Consider the following 19,589-nt stretch of genomic DNA (forward strand, 5'->3'; position numbering starts at 1 on the left):
TCTTAGGACTAGAGCTTACGATTGGATACGTGTTTTAAGATTCACGTGTACACGTGATCCGTGTACACGGATTCACGGTACCTTTATTCACGTGTACCTGTGTCCGTGACACGTGTACACGTGTAGTCGTGTATGTGACACGTGTATTCGAATGTCCGTGTATGCGCAACCCGCTATTAAAAAAAGTTTTGACCATAAAAAAAGCATTATTTGCAAATTATCAAAATTTGATGAAAGATCTCTATTTCTGCATATGTTGTTCGACATATGTATACGCATAATTCCAGCATTCCAAGTTTTATCCAGATTTTGTCACATAATTTCATTCACACAACATTCTCTAAATATTTCCCTATTGAAGTATACACGACTACACGTTTACATATGTCACATACACGGATATTCGTGTACACGTGTCACGTTCACAGATATTCGTGTACACGTGTCACGTTCACGGATATCCGTGTACACGGGTTAAAACACGGATAAGTTAAATACACGGATTACACGTGTAGTCTAGTACTCGGGAGCTCTACTTAGGACCCATGTTAATTAAACCTTTTCTTCTTGTTTTGATATATACCTCATGAATACTACCTCTTATCAAAATATGTAACCTTTTTTTCAACACCCTGTATATATAATATATAATAAAATATGTATATATTTACTTATATACATCGCGTCTCTGCATGCACGTACAAAACACATCTACTCGATAATTTACTTTAATAAAACTTCACATCTTGCCAACTGCATTACTAATGTCAATTGCGTCCATTAAGGAACTCTTTGTCCTGTATCTTTCATCAAAATATTCTCTTAAGACTCATGTTTCCTCTTGCTGCGGTCGCAATGAGTTATAAGAAAACAACAATTTATCTTGAATCTAATAATGTAATCATTGCAAGGAAAGAATTCATGTTATTTCTAACTTCTGATGTAGTTCCACACGTGATGAGAAAACAAGAGTTTTAATGTCGTTAAATCGGTTTAGATCTGGCAAGCAATTACAATAGATGTATTCGTTTATACACAATCGACCGGAAGCAGAGTAACTTACTTACTAATATAAAACTTTGTTATTTCTTTGAATATATTGGCTACGTTGACTGAAATAAATCTGTTTCTTAACGAGATATATAAATGCGATATTCTCCGAGGCACGATTGCAATCAAGTTACCGCAAAGATATCGATCTCTTGGACATCGCTTATGTACAATAAAGATACATCCGTGTATAAAATTGATCTGCGGTATGTCCATTTTTATATAAAATCTTACAAAAATGTAAATTGTAATGTAAATATCCTTGCGTGAAAAACAGCATGTAAAACGATGTCGAGATCGTTGTGTACGAGTAACGACCGCGCTGGGAGAAATCGTCATGTCAAAATGTATGAATTACGTCATCAGACATATCAAATGTAGAGGAAAGAGAACTTGGAGATTTGTTTTGAGAAAATACGGTGGAAAATGTAATACTGACGTATCAAAAACGGTAAAGGCCTTCACACATAAAATTCCGTAAGGACGTAAAACGTAAGCATAAGAAAATCGACCAATCACAGTCGAGAACGTAAGGCAATAACGCAAGCAGTAGCAAATCCAATCTGTTGATTTTCTTACGCTTACGTTTTACGTCTTTATGAAGTTTTATGTGTGAAGGCCTTAAGACGTTATAAAAAAAAACTCTAAAAGTTTCACGATTGTAAAGGTATTCTTTTATCTTTTATGTCTTGTGGAAGATGACGTGGAAGACCGAAAAAAAGAAACGAACTTGAAAAACAAAAAATACATCTCAGTAGCCACATTGATCATAGGCGATGTACTTGTAAAAGCATCGGCTTTCTAATTAACGAAATTGTATATCTAATTTAATATATAATTATATCTATAACACGGATGTTCGTCTCGCGGGCAAAGCTGGCCCTCGATTATGCACTGAACTACCCATGTGGTTGACAGTACTGGAATTTGCTCCCGAGCCGCTCTGTCTGTTGCCCACAACGGACATTTCCGATTAGATATGATCACTACATTACTGTACACAAAATCGATCTTCTCCATAGCCCCTAGAAAAAAGGAAACGTAATTTCGTAAACTCTCCTATGAATCGTAACTCATTTGACATAACATACGAGTGTGAAGCAATTTTTTGAAAATTTCTATAAATTTTAATTTCCATAAAATTTAATATGTATTTTTTTAACATAATATTACATATATTAAGTTTGTCAAAATTTGCTTTTACGAAATAAATACCTGAGTCCTCCACAATTACAACTATTGCACCCGCGTTCTCGCAAACTTGTTGCCAGAATATAGCATATTCTCCATCGTATGCCAGACTAGGAATTATAACGACGATTTCTGACAATGGTTTACTTTTACTTGTTTCGTATGCTTCTATGTATATCTTTTTCTTTAAACTCCAACCGTTTGGAAGAGCATATTCCGCCGTACTCACGGCCTTTCCCTAAAAATATACGGTCGAATGTAAAACATTACGAATACCACAAATTGTAAATGATGCTATGATAAATAATATAGCGAGACAAATTTTAAAAGAAAAAATAAGAATTTCTGAAAAGATGTATATATAATAAAGATATAAAGATATACAATAAATTTGAAGTAAACTGTATTTTAACACTATACTAAAACATGTTGAAGCATGTATTAGGATGACGCATGGCTGTGTGAAAACGATTGTTTCTTAGTCGACGAGTTTCAGATTTAATTCTGACCGTCATCCCATGTATATATACTTTGATTTCTTCATAAGAAGCTGGAGAGTTGAATTTCATTTCATCATAGATATTTAAAACATTAGACCTGGGATTAAAAAATTAATGTACAAGAAAGAATATCTCACTACCTCATTGCAGGATCTGCTGACCCATTTGTGATTGCACACGCGGATGCCGACCGAGAGACACAATATGGTCTTCGCCGTAGTATTTGGCACGTTTGAGATGAGTATTGTGTTCTTATACTCATCCTTCGGTATCTCTCCGAAGTCTTCGTAGAGTTTCCCACCACCCGCTAAGATCTGAGCGTGCAGCCTTTCGCGCACGAAAGCTTGGTCCACCCATCCGTCTTCGTTCTCAGTCTCGAAATCTGTTTCAGAGGCATCCGTTTCCGTCTCCGACGCAGTGGACACCTTTGTGTCCTTCGGATACCTGAAATGACATACAGTGAATTAGCGGATATCGAATAAGATCCTTAACAAAAAAATATGAAAAGACGAGAAACTTTGTACCTTGGCACAATTTCTAAATCTTTTTATGTTATATTATAGTTCAATATTTCTGAATAGAAAGAAAATGAAAAGCAGTAAGAGCCGACGCAGGATGTTGGATGCGGAATACAAAAGTTTAATGTATAAAAACATTCGTTATGGTCAAACGTTTCGATCAACTTAGTCGATTAGTCGACATTTTGAAAATGAAATTAACTGGATAACAATTCTTTCGAAGTAGTAGGATAACTAAAATCAAATTTTTATGGTGGAATCTCGGGTGGAATAATAGAAACGAGTAAGATCGTAACTGCTCTCTTTTGGAACAACGGATGATTAGAGAAATAATTAAGGTATCGCCCCGAAAAAGTATTTTTTAATTAATATCCTCATTTATTGTATTGTATTAATTTGATATTTAACGTAAATTGCACATTAATGCTTGAAATTAATGTTTTCTGATGTTGGAGTACTTTTACTAGAATTAAGATCCCTGTTCAGTTGAAATAAGTATTAAATGAGAGAAGACAATACCTGTCCAGTTTCTTTAAAACTGCACAAGTAAGGATGAATGACATGCCCTTGAAGATGGAGTTAGATGGGATTGGACCAAGGTCCTGAATCATCTGAAGATCATCCTCCGCCTTCTTTTTGCTACGCGATTTGCCCTTGATCCTACTCTGTGGTCCTTTCACGATCTGTTCGTACGGCGTGCCGTTTATCTCCTTCTGCACGCCCCTCAGAACGTACCACTCGTCCCCTGTCTGAACCAATTCAACGTTCGAGTCGCTCGAGACACCCTCGTTCTCCGACAACACGCCCTTCTCCCTCTTGAGTTTGGCGGACATGCCGGACACCGAGGGTTCCGCTTTGGTTTTACTGGCCGGGGTGCTCGTTCCGGCGGCATTGCTCCTGGACTTAGGAGTCGAGAAGAGCGGCGTACCGATCCTCTTGGACCGTCGCTTGCCGTCAACCATGTTGTCCAAGGTCACTTGGCCGAGTGTCTTCGGCGTGCTCAACAGAGCGATCTTACTCGCGGAATCCATCTCCTCCTTGAGCACCTTCGCCTGATCGACAGTCAAGGAAATGTTCTGTAGCTGCACGCGCAATCGCTTGTGCTCGTCAGTCTCCACCGTGTAGTACGTGTTGTCGGTGCTCGACGTGTCAAAGTCGATGATAACGCCGTAGAAACCGTAATCGTTGATATTCGTCGTCACGTAAACGGACAGGCCTTTCCTGAGAATCTTTGTGGGAATCACAAATTCGGGTATGAGCGTCTTGCTCTGGCCATCGTAAAACTTGACTTTGTACTTAGTTTTCAGCCGATCGATTACCGTGCCGGGATAGTAATTGTTGTCTGACCATTTGGCGAACACGTTTTTACCGATCAGCTCGTCGTCGAGATCGTTTCGCGGCGACGAGTTTGCCAAAACGTCCATGTCGCTCATCCGTAGCTTGTCCTCCGTGTCCTCTGTCTTGATCTTCTTCCTGCTCGACGGTGTATCCGTCTCCGAGGCGGCCGTGCGCCGAGTCGGCTCGTTCTCGCCGTTGATCTGCGCGGCATCCGACTTGGTCATTTTGCTCCTCGGTCTTTTTACCGCTTTGTTCTTCTTCGTGTTCTTTGGCGTGACGGCCAGTTCTATCTTCATACTCGTCATGGGCTGGTCTGACGGCGTTGACGAACGCATATTGTTTTCCTCCAGGTGATGATGATCGTCCAGCGGCTCGTTGCTAACGTTCGCGAAAGTATCAACTATCGTGGTGGCTGCGGCCGCGGTGGCGGTCGTGCCCAGTTCTGCGTTGGCGTGATTCAAGATGGTCGTCGTGAGCAAGCGATGATTCTTCCACTCGTGCGTCAGACGATGGTAGGTATCGTCCAACGTTTGCTTGTCCGGCGCCGTCGACAGGGCTTCTTGGGAGGACTTCTTGGCGTGCTTGGCTGGGCCCATCGGCATCGAGAACAAGTGCTTCTGGGTGCGCTTGAACGCCAACGAAGCAGCGCTGGACCCCGAGCTGGACGACGACAAGATGGACAATCGAGGATTCAGCTGGTACAGCTGAGCATTGCTGTTGATAGAAGCAGGTGACGAATCCTTGTTGTCGGAGATGTCCGCCAACGAGGATTGGCTATCGTCATTCTTCTGTCGACTAACAGAATCGATTACCATAGGCTCGCATTGCACCGCAGTCAGTTCCTTGCTCACGGGCTCCTTCGTGTTCTCGTCCACATGCATCAGACACTTCAATTTCAGCCACACGTGGATCTCCCGCTCTACCTGTAATGGTATTACTCTCATGAATTTGTGTTCGCACAGAAATTTTACAATAACGACAACAAATATCTATTTATTGTTCACCTGCATGGTCTTAGTGTTGTTATACATTAGACTGGACTTGCTCTTCTCCTCCACATTAGACGTTTCGTGGTCGCTTATGCTAATGAGCTCGACGTTGTCATCTTTAGGCATGGATAAATCCCTGTTGGGGGGCAGCTTCAGAATCTCGCGCGTGGTCAGCACCGCAGGAGGTATCAGGTCGTCACATCCGATGAATGTATCGGAGTCTAAGCTCATCGTAGTTTCAGTGTCGCTCTTCTTGGACTCGGCACTGCCGTTGACCAGCTTCGTCTCCGGCGTCAACTTAGAGTCCAGGGACGTCTCCTTCATGCTCTCCAGGGACATGTGACTGCTCTTGCTTTCGTAGCTGCTGCTCTTGTCTACAGTGTGGATCTCAGCATCCTTCCCCAAAGAGTCCAGTACGATCCTCTCGACGTATTCGTGCGAGTCGTCGATCTGAACGACCTCCGGTCTCGTGCCCTGGCTATCGTACGTCACTTCGGCCGACGAGTCCAATATACTCTTCTCGCCGTCGTCGTCAATCTGCACCACGTGGGGCTTCGGTCTACTCTCGTTGTCAACTGCGCGATTCGCGCCCTCATATATCAATTCTACGCTGAATCGCGACTTGGTCTGCGAGGACGAGATCGTTCCGTCGTTGTCGTCAGCTTTTTTCTTGGTGCAGTTCGATTGCTCCACTCGATTATTTTCATCCGCCACCGTCTCTGTATCCCTTGCAGACTCTGTTTCGCTCAACGTTCCAATTCCAGACGTTTTTTCGTCAGCTATCACAACGCTCGTGGAGGAGACGTCTCCTTTCGTTTCAACCGACGGACTGTTGTCCTCCAGCTGAGAATCGCTCTCGTTTGTGGAATCATTCATAACGAACATGCTGTCATTGGCGCTGGAGTCGGCCAATTTCGCGGAAACGTTCAGATTCTCATCCTTCTCCTCGCTCTGACTGTATTTCTCGGGGAACTCCTCACCTTGTTGATCCGTGTGACGCTTCTGAGCCTTGTCGTCTGCCGATTTCGCCACCTGCTCAGTAGGAATCTGCAGAGAGTTCTGCGTGAACTCCACGTTGGTTGGATCCTGGGTTTCCTCTATTATAACATTCTTGTCAATGTTTTTAAACAAGTCCTGATACGAGTCGTCAGATTCGCAGGACTGACGACTCTCCTCCTCCTCGAGTTGCCCCTCAACTTTCGTCGCATCATCCGTGGACGTTGTTCGAGCGACCTTAGCAGCAATTTGGTCCTCGTCGACAGTCCTAGCCTTACGCTTCAAACTCGCAACGTCGACGCTACGCATCTTTCTGGACGGCGAGTAACTCTGAGGAGGTGTACCTTGAATGACCTCGTCTTCGTCGAAAGGCTCGTCTTTCTTCTGCGACTCGCCAGATACGTTCCCTTCGGTCTTCTCAGCAGCCTGGTCTTCCATCGCCTTCTCATTTGTGACGGTTTCGTCCTCTCTGTCGTTTCTAGTTGTCGCGTTATCATCTTCTGACTGCAGAGCTTCCAGGGTCTTGAGCTGCTGGGCCTCTCCATCCTGCGTCTCCTTTACCATGCTCTCGTCATCGGATTCCACGAGAAGATGAAAATCTTGACTCTCGTTCAAGCTCGCCCTCTGCGTCTCGTTATTAACTTTGAGGCTTCCATCTTCGTAACACGTCTCCTGCGTGTCGCATGGCGAACCGATAACTTCTTTAGGACTGGACATCGTCGACGAATCGTGGCAAGCGTTCTGAAAATAAAACTAATGTAACTAACGTAACTGCGATCATCCACGATACACAAGGTGAGTTAAAAGAGTAAGCATGTGAATTTACTTCTTATTCCTGCTCCAGCTCCGACGCTCTCGGTGAATCCAACCAGAGCTACAAATATTTGAAAAAGTTATGCCTGCATTTTTAGCTTCCTTACACCAAAAGATAATGACTGTGGTTTCCTTACTTCCAACGTAGATGCTCCCCTAAAGATACTTGTTAAGCCGACGGACATGAAACGTGAAAAAGTGGCCGTTTGAGGAGCCGGAACGACGCGCCGAATAATCTCGAGACGCGGGATTCGGCGATTGTGGGTCCTCACGACGGAGGATAACGCGAGGTAACGTTACTCGCGCACCGCCGGCGGTCAGTCACGTAGTGCGCGCTCCGCGCGCGTGCGGCGATGTTTACAATGGCGACGAAAGGTTACGGCGGGAACGTCCGCCGAGGCGGGGCGGAGCGGAGCCACGCAGTACGCGGAGCAGCGAGCCGCGCGAGACCCAACGCAGAGTCGACGTGCGCGGCGCGGCGCGGCTGCCGGCCGGGAGTATCGCCGCCGCGGAGGCGAGCTATCACATTTGCCCGCGTGTACGGCGCGGGCGAACGTTTCCGCCGGTCGGCGATCCCGGCTAGGCCTTCGGCGGCACGCGGTGAAAAAGCGCGAAACGGAGCACTGCCGCGCGCGGCAACGCGAGGCGCATACGGGAACGCCGTGGAACGGCGCACGGCGGGCTATTCCTCTCCACTCTTCTCTCGCTCCTCGTTTCCTCTATCGTCGTTGGTTCGCAGGGCGGCACGAGAGCGAGGTAATGCCCGCCATATTTCCATTGCACATTGCGTGGCGCGCGCGCGGAATCGGCAGACACGACAGAAACGGGAACGCGGGAACGGAACGGAACGGCGGAACTTGGAGCCTGTGGGTCTGTTCTTTATAGCTGAACCTTGCCGCACCAGATCAGGGGCTCGATTCTTGAATCTGTTCGAAGGAGAAACGTATGCGAAGATTCTGCTCCTACAGAAAAGTTGCAAGTTGATTGGTTATTCGCATGGCTTTTAACCAATCGACTTTCAACTTTTCTGTCGGAGCAGAATTTTCGTATACGTTTTCTTCTTCGAATGAATTGAAGAATCGGGCCCCTGAGTTGTATCTTTCTCTTCCCGATGCAGACGGGAGGAGACCAACTCTGAACCGGCTGCTCCAGTTTTCAGCTGAAAAAGAATACGCGCGTTTATCCGGGGATTAGAGTTCCACCAATCGGATAAGTTCAATTTTTTAGTCTGCCGCGTTCCGATTGGTTCATCTCAGTGGCGGCAAATTCATTTCCCACCTCCGCCCAAGATTTCACTCGCAACGTCGTCAACAAACAAGTCGATTTTCACTCTTACAAAAGAGATGTATGTAAACCGATTGGCCGCGACGTCGCTTAAGGCTGAAATCACATGGTGCAGAATAGAGCTGCGGAATAGAACGTGCGTCATAGAAGCAACCAATCAGAGCCAGACATTTCCGTCACTCGTTGATACGGCAAAGCTCTGATTGGTTGCTTCTATAACGCACTCTCTATTCCGTACTCCTATTCTGCACCATGTGATTTCAGCCTAACGCACTCTCTATTCCGTACTCCTATTCCGCATCATGTGATTTCGGCCTTAGGGCTTAAATCATCTATTGTAGACTGGGGCTAATCCCAATTCTGGGGAGCGATCACGTGCACCGATCGAATTCGAATTCGAGAAGAAATATGCCATCCGATACCACTCTTCGTACATGATCAATCTATGGTCTGGGAGAAACTATCCTATAATAAATAAGCATGAACCATGAAACCTGTAGAGTAGAAACGTATGAGAAGTCGACCGATCGAATTCGATCGTGCACGTGATCGCTCCCCGATCCGACTCTAGCCCAACTCGGTGGAAACGTAGTCTATGACGGATCGAACCGCCGGAACCGCCAATCAAATTATCTGAACATCCATCCGACTCTCACCCGAGGCACTCTACACTTTCCTTACTTCATGGCGTGCCTCTTGCTCCATCTCTCTCTTTCTTTCCCCGTCTCTCTTCCTCTCTCTCCATCGCTCGTCCTCCGGTCCTCCCTGGATTTCGTCGCCGGTCTACTGCGTGTCAATTGATTTTGCAGCGTGATTTCTCGAAATGGCGCAAAATAAATTCACTGAGATGGCTTCGCAATTCGGCAAGGGCGCGAATGGAGTGCCGATGGGTGTCAAGTTTCTCGCCGCTGCGGGCGTTGCGGCCTACGGCGTTTCTAAAGCCATGTACACAGGTTAACCTCAATTTCACTTTCCTTTTTTTTAAATAATAATTGCGATACTTATTGCTAAATCCTATTGTCTCTCTTGAATAAACGATGACTTATGATGACTAGTTTAATCAACGTTTAATATTACTTTACCCAGCTTACATTTTTCTTGTCCAGCGAATATCCCCTCTATCGTCATTACAAGCGGCTCCGATTATATAATTTGCGATGTAACTGATGCAACTTAATACAGTTGTGAAGTACTTATCCAAGGAAAATGAAAAGTCAACATGATGCCAATTTCATGTCATATTGACCAAATTTCTGTCATATTTTGACGTCACCTCGACTTTTCGTTTTTCCTTGGGTACTTGTGTAGTCTGTTTTTTTATACAATAGAGGTTTTAATTTATATTTTTATTAATACACTTGAAAAGCTGCCTTTGCGTCACAGCGAAGTTGCTACCTTTGAATTTGTCTCTGGTATAAAAGTCCTAAAAAGAGTCTCATCTTCCACAAGTCAAGGGTATTAAAACGATGAAGAATAATCCGGCTTTTACGACGGACGGATTACAAAGAGAAATCAAATTTATGGATTTCAGTGGATGCCGGCCACAGAGCGATCATATTCTCTCGTCTAGGAGGTATCCAGAAGGATATCATGACCGAGGGTTTGCACTTTCGCGTTCCGTGGTTTCAATACCCGATAATTTACGACATTAGGAGCAGACCCAGGAAGCTGTCCTCGCCCACGGGATCCAAGGACTTGCAAATGGTCAATATCTCGATACGTGTTCTCTCGCGCCCCGAAGCCAGCATGCTGCCTTCCATGTATCGGCAACTGGGCCTCGATTATGACGAGAAGGTTCGTAAAACGACTATAAGAATGTTGATCTCTTTAATACAAAACGAAATCTCTAAAGTTGCGATGCCCAGGTATTTTAAGTAATTAAATAATTCAGACATTAGCTTTCATGCGGTATAATTTCGCACTACAGACACATAGTTTTAATCAAAAATTTTCAAGAGTATTATAATAAAAAGCTATATATTGAACTTTCTATTTAATGGAACGATATACCACAGTTCGGAGCACTAATCTTAACGATCGGTTTCAGTTTGTGATGATGTAAACATCGTAGGTGTAAAACTAAATCAAAATTAATAAATTAGGTGCTGCCAAGCATTTGCAATGAAGTGCTGAAGTCCGTTGTCGCTAAATTCAACGCCTCGCAATTGATTACTCAAAGACAACAGGTGTCTAACATGGTGCGTAAGGAATTGACCGAACGTGCTCGGGACTTCAACATTATTCTGGATGACGTCTCGATAACGGAGCTTAGCTTCGGCAAGGAATACACCGCCGCGGTCGAGGCAAAACAAGTGGCGCAGCAGGAGGCTCAACGTGCCGCATTTGTTGTGGAAAGGGCCAAGCAGGAGCGACAACAGAAGATCGTGCAAGCCGAAGGAGAGGCGGAGGCAGCCAAAATGATATCCTTTAAAGAAACAATTTTTTTACTTATTTATAATACAATTGTGTCCTATTAATCGAGACAAATCGACAAATGGAGTTAAAACTGCAAATCTTCCTTGTCTTTAGAATTTGTAAGATTTATTATCAAGCGGTTAAAGCTTGCGGTTAAACTACTGATTTGAGTATATAATTGAATTATATACTCAATTGCCTTTGAACTATAAATACCTTGACTACAGTGTACCTTGGCATGGCTGTCGGCCAGAATCCTGGATATCTGAAGCTGCGTAAAATACGAGCCGCACAGAATATCTCGCGTACGGTGAGCATCTATTGTAAACGTTTGTCGAGGTTTTAAGAGACGTAACGAGGCGTTCTTGTGATGTCAAAATTAATATTTCATATACTTGAAAAATATTTTAAGCAGTACTACATTCGTATCAATACTTAACTGTTGCTGCTTTATTCCAGATCGCTACTTCCCAGAACAGAGTATTCCTCAGTGGCAATAGTCTGATGCTAAATATTCAAGATCCTTTGTTTGACGAGGGTTCGGATAAGCTGAAAAGTAAGAAGTAAAAATCGTCAAAATGCGCGTCACGGTTTTTTTTTATCTGTTCTATCAATCTAAGTTTTTATTGAGCCTGAAAAACGACCGGCTTATGTATAATTATGTTGAAATACTGTGAATAAGATATGTAATTTCGAACGTACGGATTATATATATTTTCCCATCACACTGCGCTCTCCTCGTCGTCGTCCTCGTGGTAGTACTCGCGGATACCCGCTCGTTTCATCATTGTATGTTCCAAATTAATTGAATGAGAGTTGACATTTCGTAGAAAATTGTACACAATAAATTATTTCTTAGTCAAAAAGAGATGGTTAGTAATTATATGAGACATTGTGTAGTTAAAAACCTTACAATAGAAAGTAGGAGTTGACGGACTGTCAGTATCGGTATTTTTAAGAACAAAACTTTCCGCGAGAAACCTCCCCTTTGACCATTTTCAAAGCCTTCCCGTGAAGGAAAAAAAAATTTTAATGCGCGGAGACAAATGTGGGCGCATAAAAAGGAATGAACTTGAGATACAAAGAATAAATTAGGAATATAACCCGACCATATGTGGCAAACTAATAAAATTCGTAGAGAATTAGCTAATAATTTGTGATGGGTACTCCGAGCTAGTCGAGCGTAAGCTACAACATAGACGCCCAATACTGGCTTTTTCAGATCACTTGGGAGTGAGCTGGAAGAGCTGGGATGAGGCGGCCGACCGCGCCGTCCGGAACTGGGGTGCCAGTTCCCATCAGGCACTGCCGTATGCCGAAAGGTCCGGCATCAAGACACCAGAACCCTCCGTCGTCCCTTCCCTCCTGGAATCGGCTGACGATAGCGCTAAACTGATAGTACCGTTACGATAAAGAGAGATTTTGCGACGCAACTTTGTCCCCCACCAAACGCGAATCCCCTTTATCCGTTGGTCTGTCAAAGGACAATTGCGATATCTTGTTAGAGTTGTTTGTCCCGATTATATTTTTCTGCATTTTTCTACGTTGAAAATAAAATGTACAAAGGAGAGGATAGACAAAACGCATATAAATAGATACACTAAGATAAATATGTATAAAAAAAACAATTTTAATTGTGAAGTGCGATCTTTGTGACGCTCTTTTTATTCTTTTTCTGCTTTATCCTATAATTTTTTTTTATAAATTTATATATTGTATATAGCTATCACTATAATTGCACTAAATTCAGATATCATGACTTGCTTTAGGCGTTTAGTTTTTTTTCTTAGTTTCGTGATGCAATTACAATTTTATCATTTATATTCTCATCGTGAGAGAACAACAATAAAAATATAAAAAGCTTAAAGACTATAAAAGAAATGAATTATAAAATATTAACACACACGTACAGTGTTAGTGAATTATTGAAACTACTGTAGTCCGCGCCATAGAAGCTGTTTATAAAAAGTGCTTTATTAAATTTTAACGATATTATTTTAGGACTTGACAAATGGAAATCTTAAGTAATATTTGATTACCTTCTTTGACAATCATCGGCGAGCTGGTTCTCATCGCTGAACATCCAGTTTTTGTTTTGTTCTGTCACGTTCAAGTTGACGAGCTGTTCGATCATCTGCCTGAGATATTTTTGTTCGTATCTTTTACATATTGCATTCGTGTTTTACGTGAAAGAAAAGGCGATTATCCAATTGTGAGAGGAAGAGATTGAGGTCCCTATGCTCGCGGGAGCACAGGAATGAGATATGCAAGCGCATCTTACTATTGCATTTATTTATTTTCTTATGTTCTACTGTAATACTGTAATAACATACAAGAAATGCACTTTAATGAAACCTACAGAAGAGAATCTGAATATAAAGTCAGATACTTAATATCGCCTCGCGGCATTGCGCTCTCGTGTTCGTAATATACATATGTCCGTAATATATTTTTTACTTTCTCAACAAACGCAAACGTAGTTTCCGTTATTTTATTTCGATCGATATAAGCGATTCGTACGAATACCGATTCATCCTCCCTCGCTTCCTCACTCACTCACGCATTTAAACGCACACAGTCACGCATGCTACCACTATTCACTTGCCGTTCTGAAATATGTCATGGTGGAAGGATTAAAAAAAAGCCACTTTTCTCGAGTTTACCTCTCTTTGGTCGTGAAAAACTAATCAAACGGTACTGCGGTTGAAAAAACGGCCGGCCGTCAAGAAATTTCGTCACCCGCTTACACGTTTTTATTTACCCTTACGCTTTTTATACATCGCAAAGTGTTATCAAAACACATAAAAATTTATGTATGTCCAGTTACGGTGTCATTGTGATAACTTCTTCTTTCTCTTCTACGTTTACATATTACTGATATCACCTCGTAGTAAATTTGATTATCAGGCCAGGTAATAAGATTGCACCGAAATGGGGAGAATTTATGACTGGCAAATCTTGCTAAAATGGTTCATAATGTAATGAATTACATTACAAACTCCATTTGGTTTTCTAATCTCTCTCTAAAAGCAGTTTCAGGCCTTGACGATTAGAAGCTCGATTTGCATAAATTTCTTTATTAGTAAAATTCCCTCTGAAAGCTACTTCTCTCAAAAAGGATTCTAATAGTTTTCTCTGGAATTGCTTATTTTTGCAATGGCATTTTCGTGATTGTCCCTTCACGAGAACATCATAAATTATTTCGTTAACTTTGTACTAATTTCGCTGCCATAAAAAAAACCGGCAGATTTTATTAACGCGTTTAAAGCCTCCATTAATGCTTTTTTTTTTCAATACAAACTGACTAGACATTACTATACGCATTTTATGTTACGGACTACAAACAGGCCGCCCCTGTTGTGTAAACATAGACAGCCTTTTCTTCGAGAGCGAGTGAATCAAAACTCCAGGAATTGGACGAGAATGCAAGAACTCGTTTACGCATTTACACACAAAATTAGGAAAAGAATGGGCGAAGTTATGCCGCTATCTTGTACGCACAAAAATAAAAAGAAATATATATATGTGAAACAAAAACAAAATATGCAAAAAATTATAAGACAATTAAAATCGCAATATTAGAGATGCTATGAGCAAGAATAGTCTTGAAGACTATAATTTTTGGAAATACCTACACGTACCTGATTAGTGTTCAGTTTTTTAAAATAGGAGATTCTATTTTAGTTCTTTTTAAATATATCGCAATTTAAGTATTAGAAATGCTATAGAGAACGAAATGGTAATGAACTTAAGAACTTTTCTATTCATTAGCCTTATAAGGTTTGTAATGGGTCTTGACTACCGCGGGCACGTCCTTCCTATAATCCACCGTCCCCAAGGAGGTGTAGCGCGACGGCGAATGGAAATTCCACGCCTCCGGAAACAGCATGTTTCCTCTATCTGCTGTGAAGTAAACGCGTTGCGGTTAGATTCGAGTGAAATTCGAACTTGCCGTCACTGTTTGCACTTTACTATCACTTCCGTTTACGGAGGAACGCGTTCGTGTATTATCTTGGATTGGACATTCCAAGTACTTGAACCGGTAATTTATATGCATAAAAGGGGCTGAAATTCTTTGATATCGACAATTTCGTGATCGTCTTTTATGCTGTTAATGAGATTGATCATCGACAATTGCGTTTAGCCAGAAACGACCAAGGAGTGGCTTTTGAAAATTATATTAATATAATATTTGTACATAAGAAATATGTATATAGTGTGCAATATTTAAGGTTTTCCATTCGAATTGTTCTATATACAGTGCGAAAGAAAAAAAGATTCGCGTAAGTCAATTACTGTTCATCGCGCAATATTGCAATAAAATTGTACAACATTCTTCAATTCGCAATAGTCACAAACTGACACTTTTTGCAACATTGTTTTTTTTTTGTACAACGTTCTTCGCATTTCATGAATAAATCAGAGATGGAAAGTTTAGCGACATTGTGCTGTTGCCTTAGCTCCATCTTGAAGGGTGTGATTTGAAGACACCTCTAAGGCCATTGGCTACGCTCAGCAGGAAAGAGCAGCTTAGAAAACGCTTAGTGGCTCTAACATTGGTTCCTATCTTTAGTTTCTCGTTAGATCTAATTGTAAGTGTAGAAACCAACCGCGATAAAGAATCATCAAACTGCTTTTTTCTGCCATTGGCATATAGAGAAACGTAGTAGGATTCAAGCAAACCGACCAATCGCAGTCGAGAATTTAAAAATGATGCCTCGACTATGATTCGTTTTTTCTTCTATATGCCATTAGCTTAAGTGTCCATCTACAATAGAGATTTAAACCCTAAGCCTTAAGAAATTGACTAATCACAGTCGCGTTTTCTACTCAGACTTGACCGCGATTGGTCATTTCCTTAAGGCTTGGGGCTTGAATTATCTATTGTAGACTGGGACTAAAGCAGAGCTGTTCACGATTTGCGCGAGTCACCGCCTATTACCCCCTACCCGCGTCATCTGACGACGGTAACCAAGCGCGTGGCGCTCAGCTTCAGACGTATCTGTAATCCGATGGCGTTGCGTGCCCCTTGACCGTCAAATGTCAGTTTCCGAAACGTGATTTGTTTAAAATCTTTTTACATAATTAATTCAACAAGAAATTTTTAATTCCTGATTATTAATTACATTCACTAGAGTATTTTTTGTAATAGATTTTCACGTCACCTAAAGGACCGTCTACATTGTAAGTAAGCAGTAAGAAGTAAGAAAACCATAGCCTTTACTTATCAGTGTAAAAGCTAAGGTACAGGCATAATTAAAAAAAAAAAAAAACATAGCACTGGTCGAACTGCGCTCTAATTCGCCGTAAGAGTATGCGTTAGAGCTGAAGTAGGTGCAAGAAATGGGAAATGATTCGTTTCTTTACTCCCACTCTTACTTCTCTTACGCCAGGCTTACTTTCTATTCTGTTGCAGACGATCCTCAAGACGTACTAGTTGGGGGGTAATAGGCGGTGACTCGACTCGAAAATCGGCCGAAATGTGCAAATCGTGGACAGCTCCGGCTCGAAGGATCCTGCTTGGCTCTGCGCGGCTCGCTACCGTGCCATAAAACGCAACGCCGTGATAACGTCGGTTACATTATGGGAGCTTAAGAACATTACATATTTCAACGTCTGCGCATTATCATCACGCTTCGCGAAGCGAGCTTTCAGTATTTCGCAACGTGTCCCAGGACACTCGTCTGAATGGCACATGCCATCGGTACGACGATGCCGCGTTAGGTTTACATCGAATCGCGCTAACAAAAACGAAAAGTCGGAACGCGCATAGATCTCGTCAATTGTTATCTCGTTGGCTGTAGACTGGCGTCGGAGTCCGGCAAAATTCTGCGAGAGAGGAGGACGCATTCGCTACTTCTGTACTTCTCTTTCTTTCGGGAGTCGCCAGAAACAGGATCAATGAAAAGTTGCCGGGTTTAGAGGGAAGGACTTTTTGGACTGGCGTAGACGAGTGGCCCGTTCATTGGTCGTGGCGGTGAACCGCGTCAAACGCAGCCAATCAACGCGCGCTCATCTGCGCCGGCACCCGCCGAGAAAGGTAACAATTAACGAGATACGTCGGTTTACGAAATTCCTTCTCTCCCGCATTCCCGCGCGTGTGGGGCTTCTCTTTTCTTCCTCGCCCCCACGCGGTAGATTCGACTGCATCGAATTCGCGACTCGTGGCGAGCAGACTTCGATCCGGCAGTCGGAATAACGCAATCGCATACGCGAGCGCACACGCAAGACACACAACGCACGTACGCACACACACGCACATACACGCGTACGAGTCAACGGATTCGGAAATGATATAACGAAAGGAAAAACGACAAAAAAGAAAAAGAAAAAAACGAAACAGAAATCAATCGCTACAGATCACACCTTTTTTTTTGCAATAAATTCATCGTTCATCAAACATTCGAATTAGAACGAACACCGCATTCCCGGCGCGCGCTTAGCGCCCAAAATTTCGGAGCGACTCCCTCCGCGAACGATCAACCAAGGTGCGCCAGAAATGCGGGCTGATTGACGCGCTATACCATACTGTTGTTGAAGGATTCACCCGTCGAAGGACCACAAGAGAAAAAAAAAAGAAAAGAAAATGAAGCAGTTCAGGTTTCTCGACATGGCACACCTGTTTCGACGGTGCGCCAGTAAAGAGGATTAATAATCGCGATACGTTTTGAGAGCAACAGGTTACATCTTCGGCACATACTTTTTTTTCCTCCACCTCGCTTATCTCGCGGCGATTCGATTCGATTATCTTAGTGGCTCGTTTTCCTTAGTTCGGCGGCCTTTACGTTTTTAATCGCGCGCTAATTACTAGAATAAATATTGCGAGTTCAGACGGGACGCGGGGGGGTAAAACGAACGCAAAATCGAAACGCTGAAAGTGGGCTGAACAATTTGATCGTTCGTCCATTACCGTAGGTTTCGTACAACGACAGGGATTGTTCGATCGAAACGGCCGAGACTTGCCGCTACAAACTACAAATGCCCTACAACTTAATCGGCTTTATGTATACAGTTAAAAAGTATTACATTTGTTGGATTATAAAAGTACATTTAAATTAAAAGTGTTATATTGCAGTCTCATTCCAGGGCTTGGAGACTGTTTTCAAGCGGACACCATCTACGCCCGTGCGTGAAGAAATTCGTACGAATTCTTTCTCCCACCTTGAACGAGAGCTCCTTTCGTTTGTGAATTTCATTTACTTTCTACAAGTTTTGTTATCGATCTATTTAATATAACGAATTTAATTTAACAAGTTTTAACTCATAGTATACATATATGTATATACGCGGCGAGTTGAACACCTTGGACTTAAATACTGTTTCGCTAACGAATATTAACGCAATTGAAGGAGAAGATAGGAGACATTTTTATTTTTAAATAAAATTTAAGATGAATCATATGTAATGCATTCTTATCTCGTAATGCTTTCTTTCAGGACACTATGTGCAAATGAAGATCCCATAACAGGCATAATACGAAGGACATTCCTACAAAGAGTAAGTTAGTTTTGGAGGAAGAAAGGAAGAACCCGAAACTTTATAGTCTCTGTACGACCGTAAAGTATTTGAAGATCGCGAAAGTCGCTTTAACGAAGTGAATAATACGAACAATCGGAACTAATAATAATAACAAAACGACCATGGTCGTCCAGGACGGACGGTGTAAAATCACACGAGACGATTAAACAAACTATTAACAGATTTTGTCGTTATACAACACAGCGCACGTGTGCGGTCGGTGATAAAAAGATTGTAACATTTTTCTCCCTTCGATAAGCGAGGACGACTTGACGAGAGAGAAAGAGATTCTTCTTTACGTTTATCCTGGTGGCTAAATCGCAACTCCATACAGACTGACTATATAGACTGTTGTGTACGCTGAGGCTCATCGAAAGAAAAGATATCGCAACCCTTTCGCCATCGATCGACACGTATCCAGGGTGAGATGTGAAAGGGGTGAGGCTTTATTAAATTCATATACAAGCTGGCGAGATTCAGTCTTTGTGTGTAAAAAAGAATAGTTTCTACAATATTACGATATTTATGATATTCATGCTTGCGATTAATTAAAATGTTTATTTACGTGATATCACAGTGTTCATCACGAACAAGAAGAAAAAGATAGAAGAGGGTATTCCCCTGAACGGCCATTATCGATTCCGCTTCATCGCGGGACAATCGATCGATTCTCGGCTTTATCGTAGGGGGTCGATCGTTGATGTCACACCGATTCATCGAGTAGGGTTTGATACGAGTAATGATGAGAAATTTCAAGTAAAACGGCCAACCAAATTTCTAGTAAATCTATCCCACAACGCCCTTCCAATTCATAACTCGAAAGAACCAGTTTTGCATTAAACGGAAATGCGACTGAGAAGTCCAACGAGTAGAAAGAACAAGCTGCGTACCGTATCAGCACAATACACGAGATTATATGCCATTTCTTTTTATTATCGGATGATGATTGCAGAAATGATAATTTCAATCTCAAAACA

At 42.4% G+C, this 19,589-nt stretch overlaps 2 protein-coding genes across 4 annotated transcripts; one reads left to right on the forward strand and one right to left on the reverse strand.

Moving 5' to 3' along the window:
- Nucleotides 1-1,701: 1,701 nt before the first annotated feature.
- Nucleotides 1,702-8,269, reverse strand: LOC105561413 (tumor suppressor p53-binding protein 1-like). 3 transcript variants are annotated; one of them, XM_012011372.1, is made up of 7 exons: nucleotides 7,533-8,269; nucleotides 7,409-7,456; nucleotides 5,602-7,323; nucleotides 3,779-5,520; nucleotides 2,882-3,185; nucleotides 2,266-2,479; nucleotides 1,702-2,075 (listed from the first exon to the last, which is right to left on the reverse strand). In XM_012011372.1, the coding sequence occupies exons 3-7, from the start codon at nucleotides 7,297-7,299 to the stop codon at nucleotides 1,873-1,875; spliced, it is 4,161 nt and encodes a 1,386-aa protein (XP_011866762.1). In that variant the 5' UTR covers nucleotides 7,300-7,323; nucleotides 7,409-7,456; nucleotides 7,533-8,269; the 3' UTR covers nucleotides 1,702-1,872. The 3 variants fall into 3 exon arrangements, with proteins under 3 accessions (XP_011866762.1, XP_011866763.1, XP_011866761.1); XM_012011373.1 differs by having other exon boundaries at nucleotides 5,602-7,335; XM_012011371.1 differs by lacking the exon at nucleotides 7,409-7,456 and having other exon boundaries at nucleotides 7,503-8,269.
- A 1,121-nt stretch (nucleotides 8,270-9,390) lies between these two features.
- On the forward strand, nucleotides 9,391-12,735 carry LOC105561414 (prohibitin-2). The gene is made up of 6 exons (XM_012011374.1): nucleotides 9,391-9,632; nucleotides 10,211-10,473; nucleotides 10,782-11,099; nucleotides 11,327-11,404; nucleotides 11,554-11,650; nucleotides 12,317-12,735. The coding sequence occupies exons 1-6, from the start codon at nucleotides 9,503-9,505 to the stop codon at nucleotides 12,505-12,507; spliced, it is 1,077 nt and encodes a 358-aa protein (XP_011866764.1). The 5' UTR covers nucleotides 9,391-9,502; the 3' UTR covers nucleotides 12,508-12,735.
- The last annotated feature ends 6,854 nt before the right edge of the window (nucleotides 12,736-19,589 follow it).

The sequence above is a fragment of the Vollenhovia emeryi genome, unplaced genomic scaffold (assembly GCF_000949405.1).
Source record: "Vollenhovia emeryi isolate VEMERY1.0 unplaced genomic scaffold, V.emery_V1.0 DF939207.1, whole genome shotgun sequence".
Classification (NCBI taxonomy): domain Eukaryota; kingdom Metazoa; phylum Arthropoda; class Insecta; order Hymenoptera; family Formicidae; genus Vollenhovia; species Vollenhovia emeryi.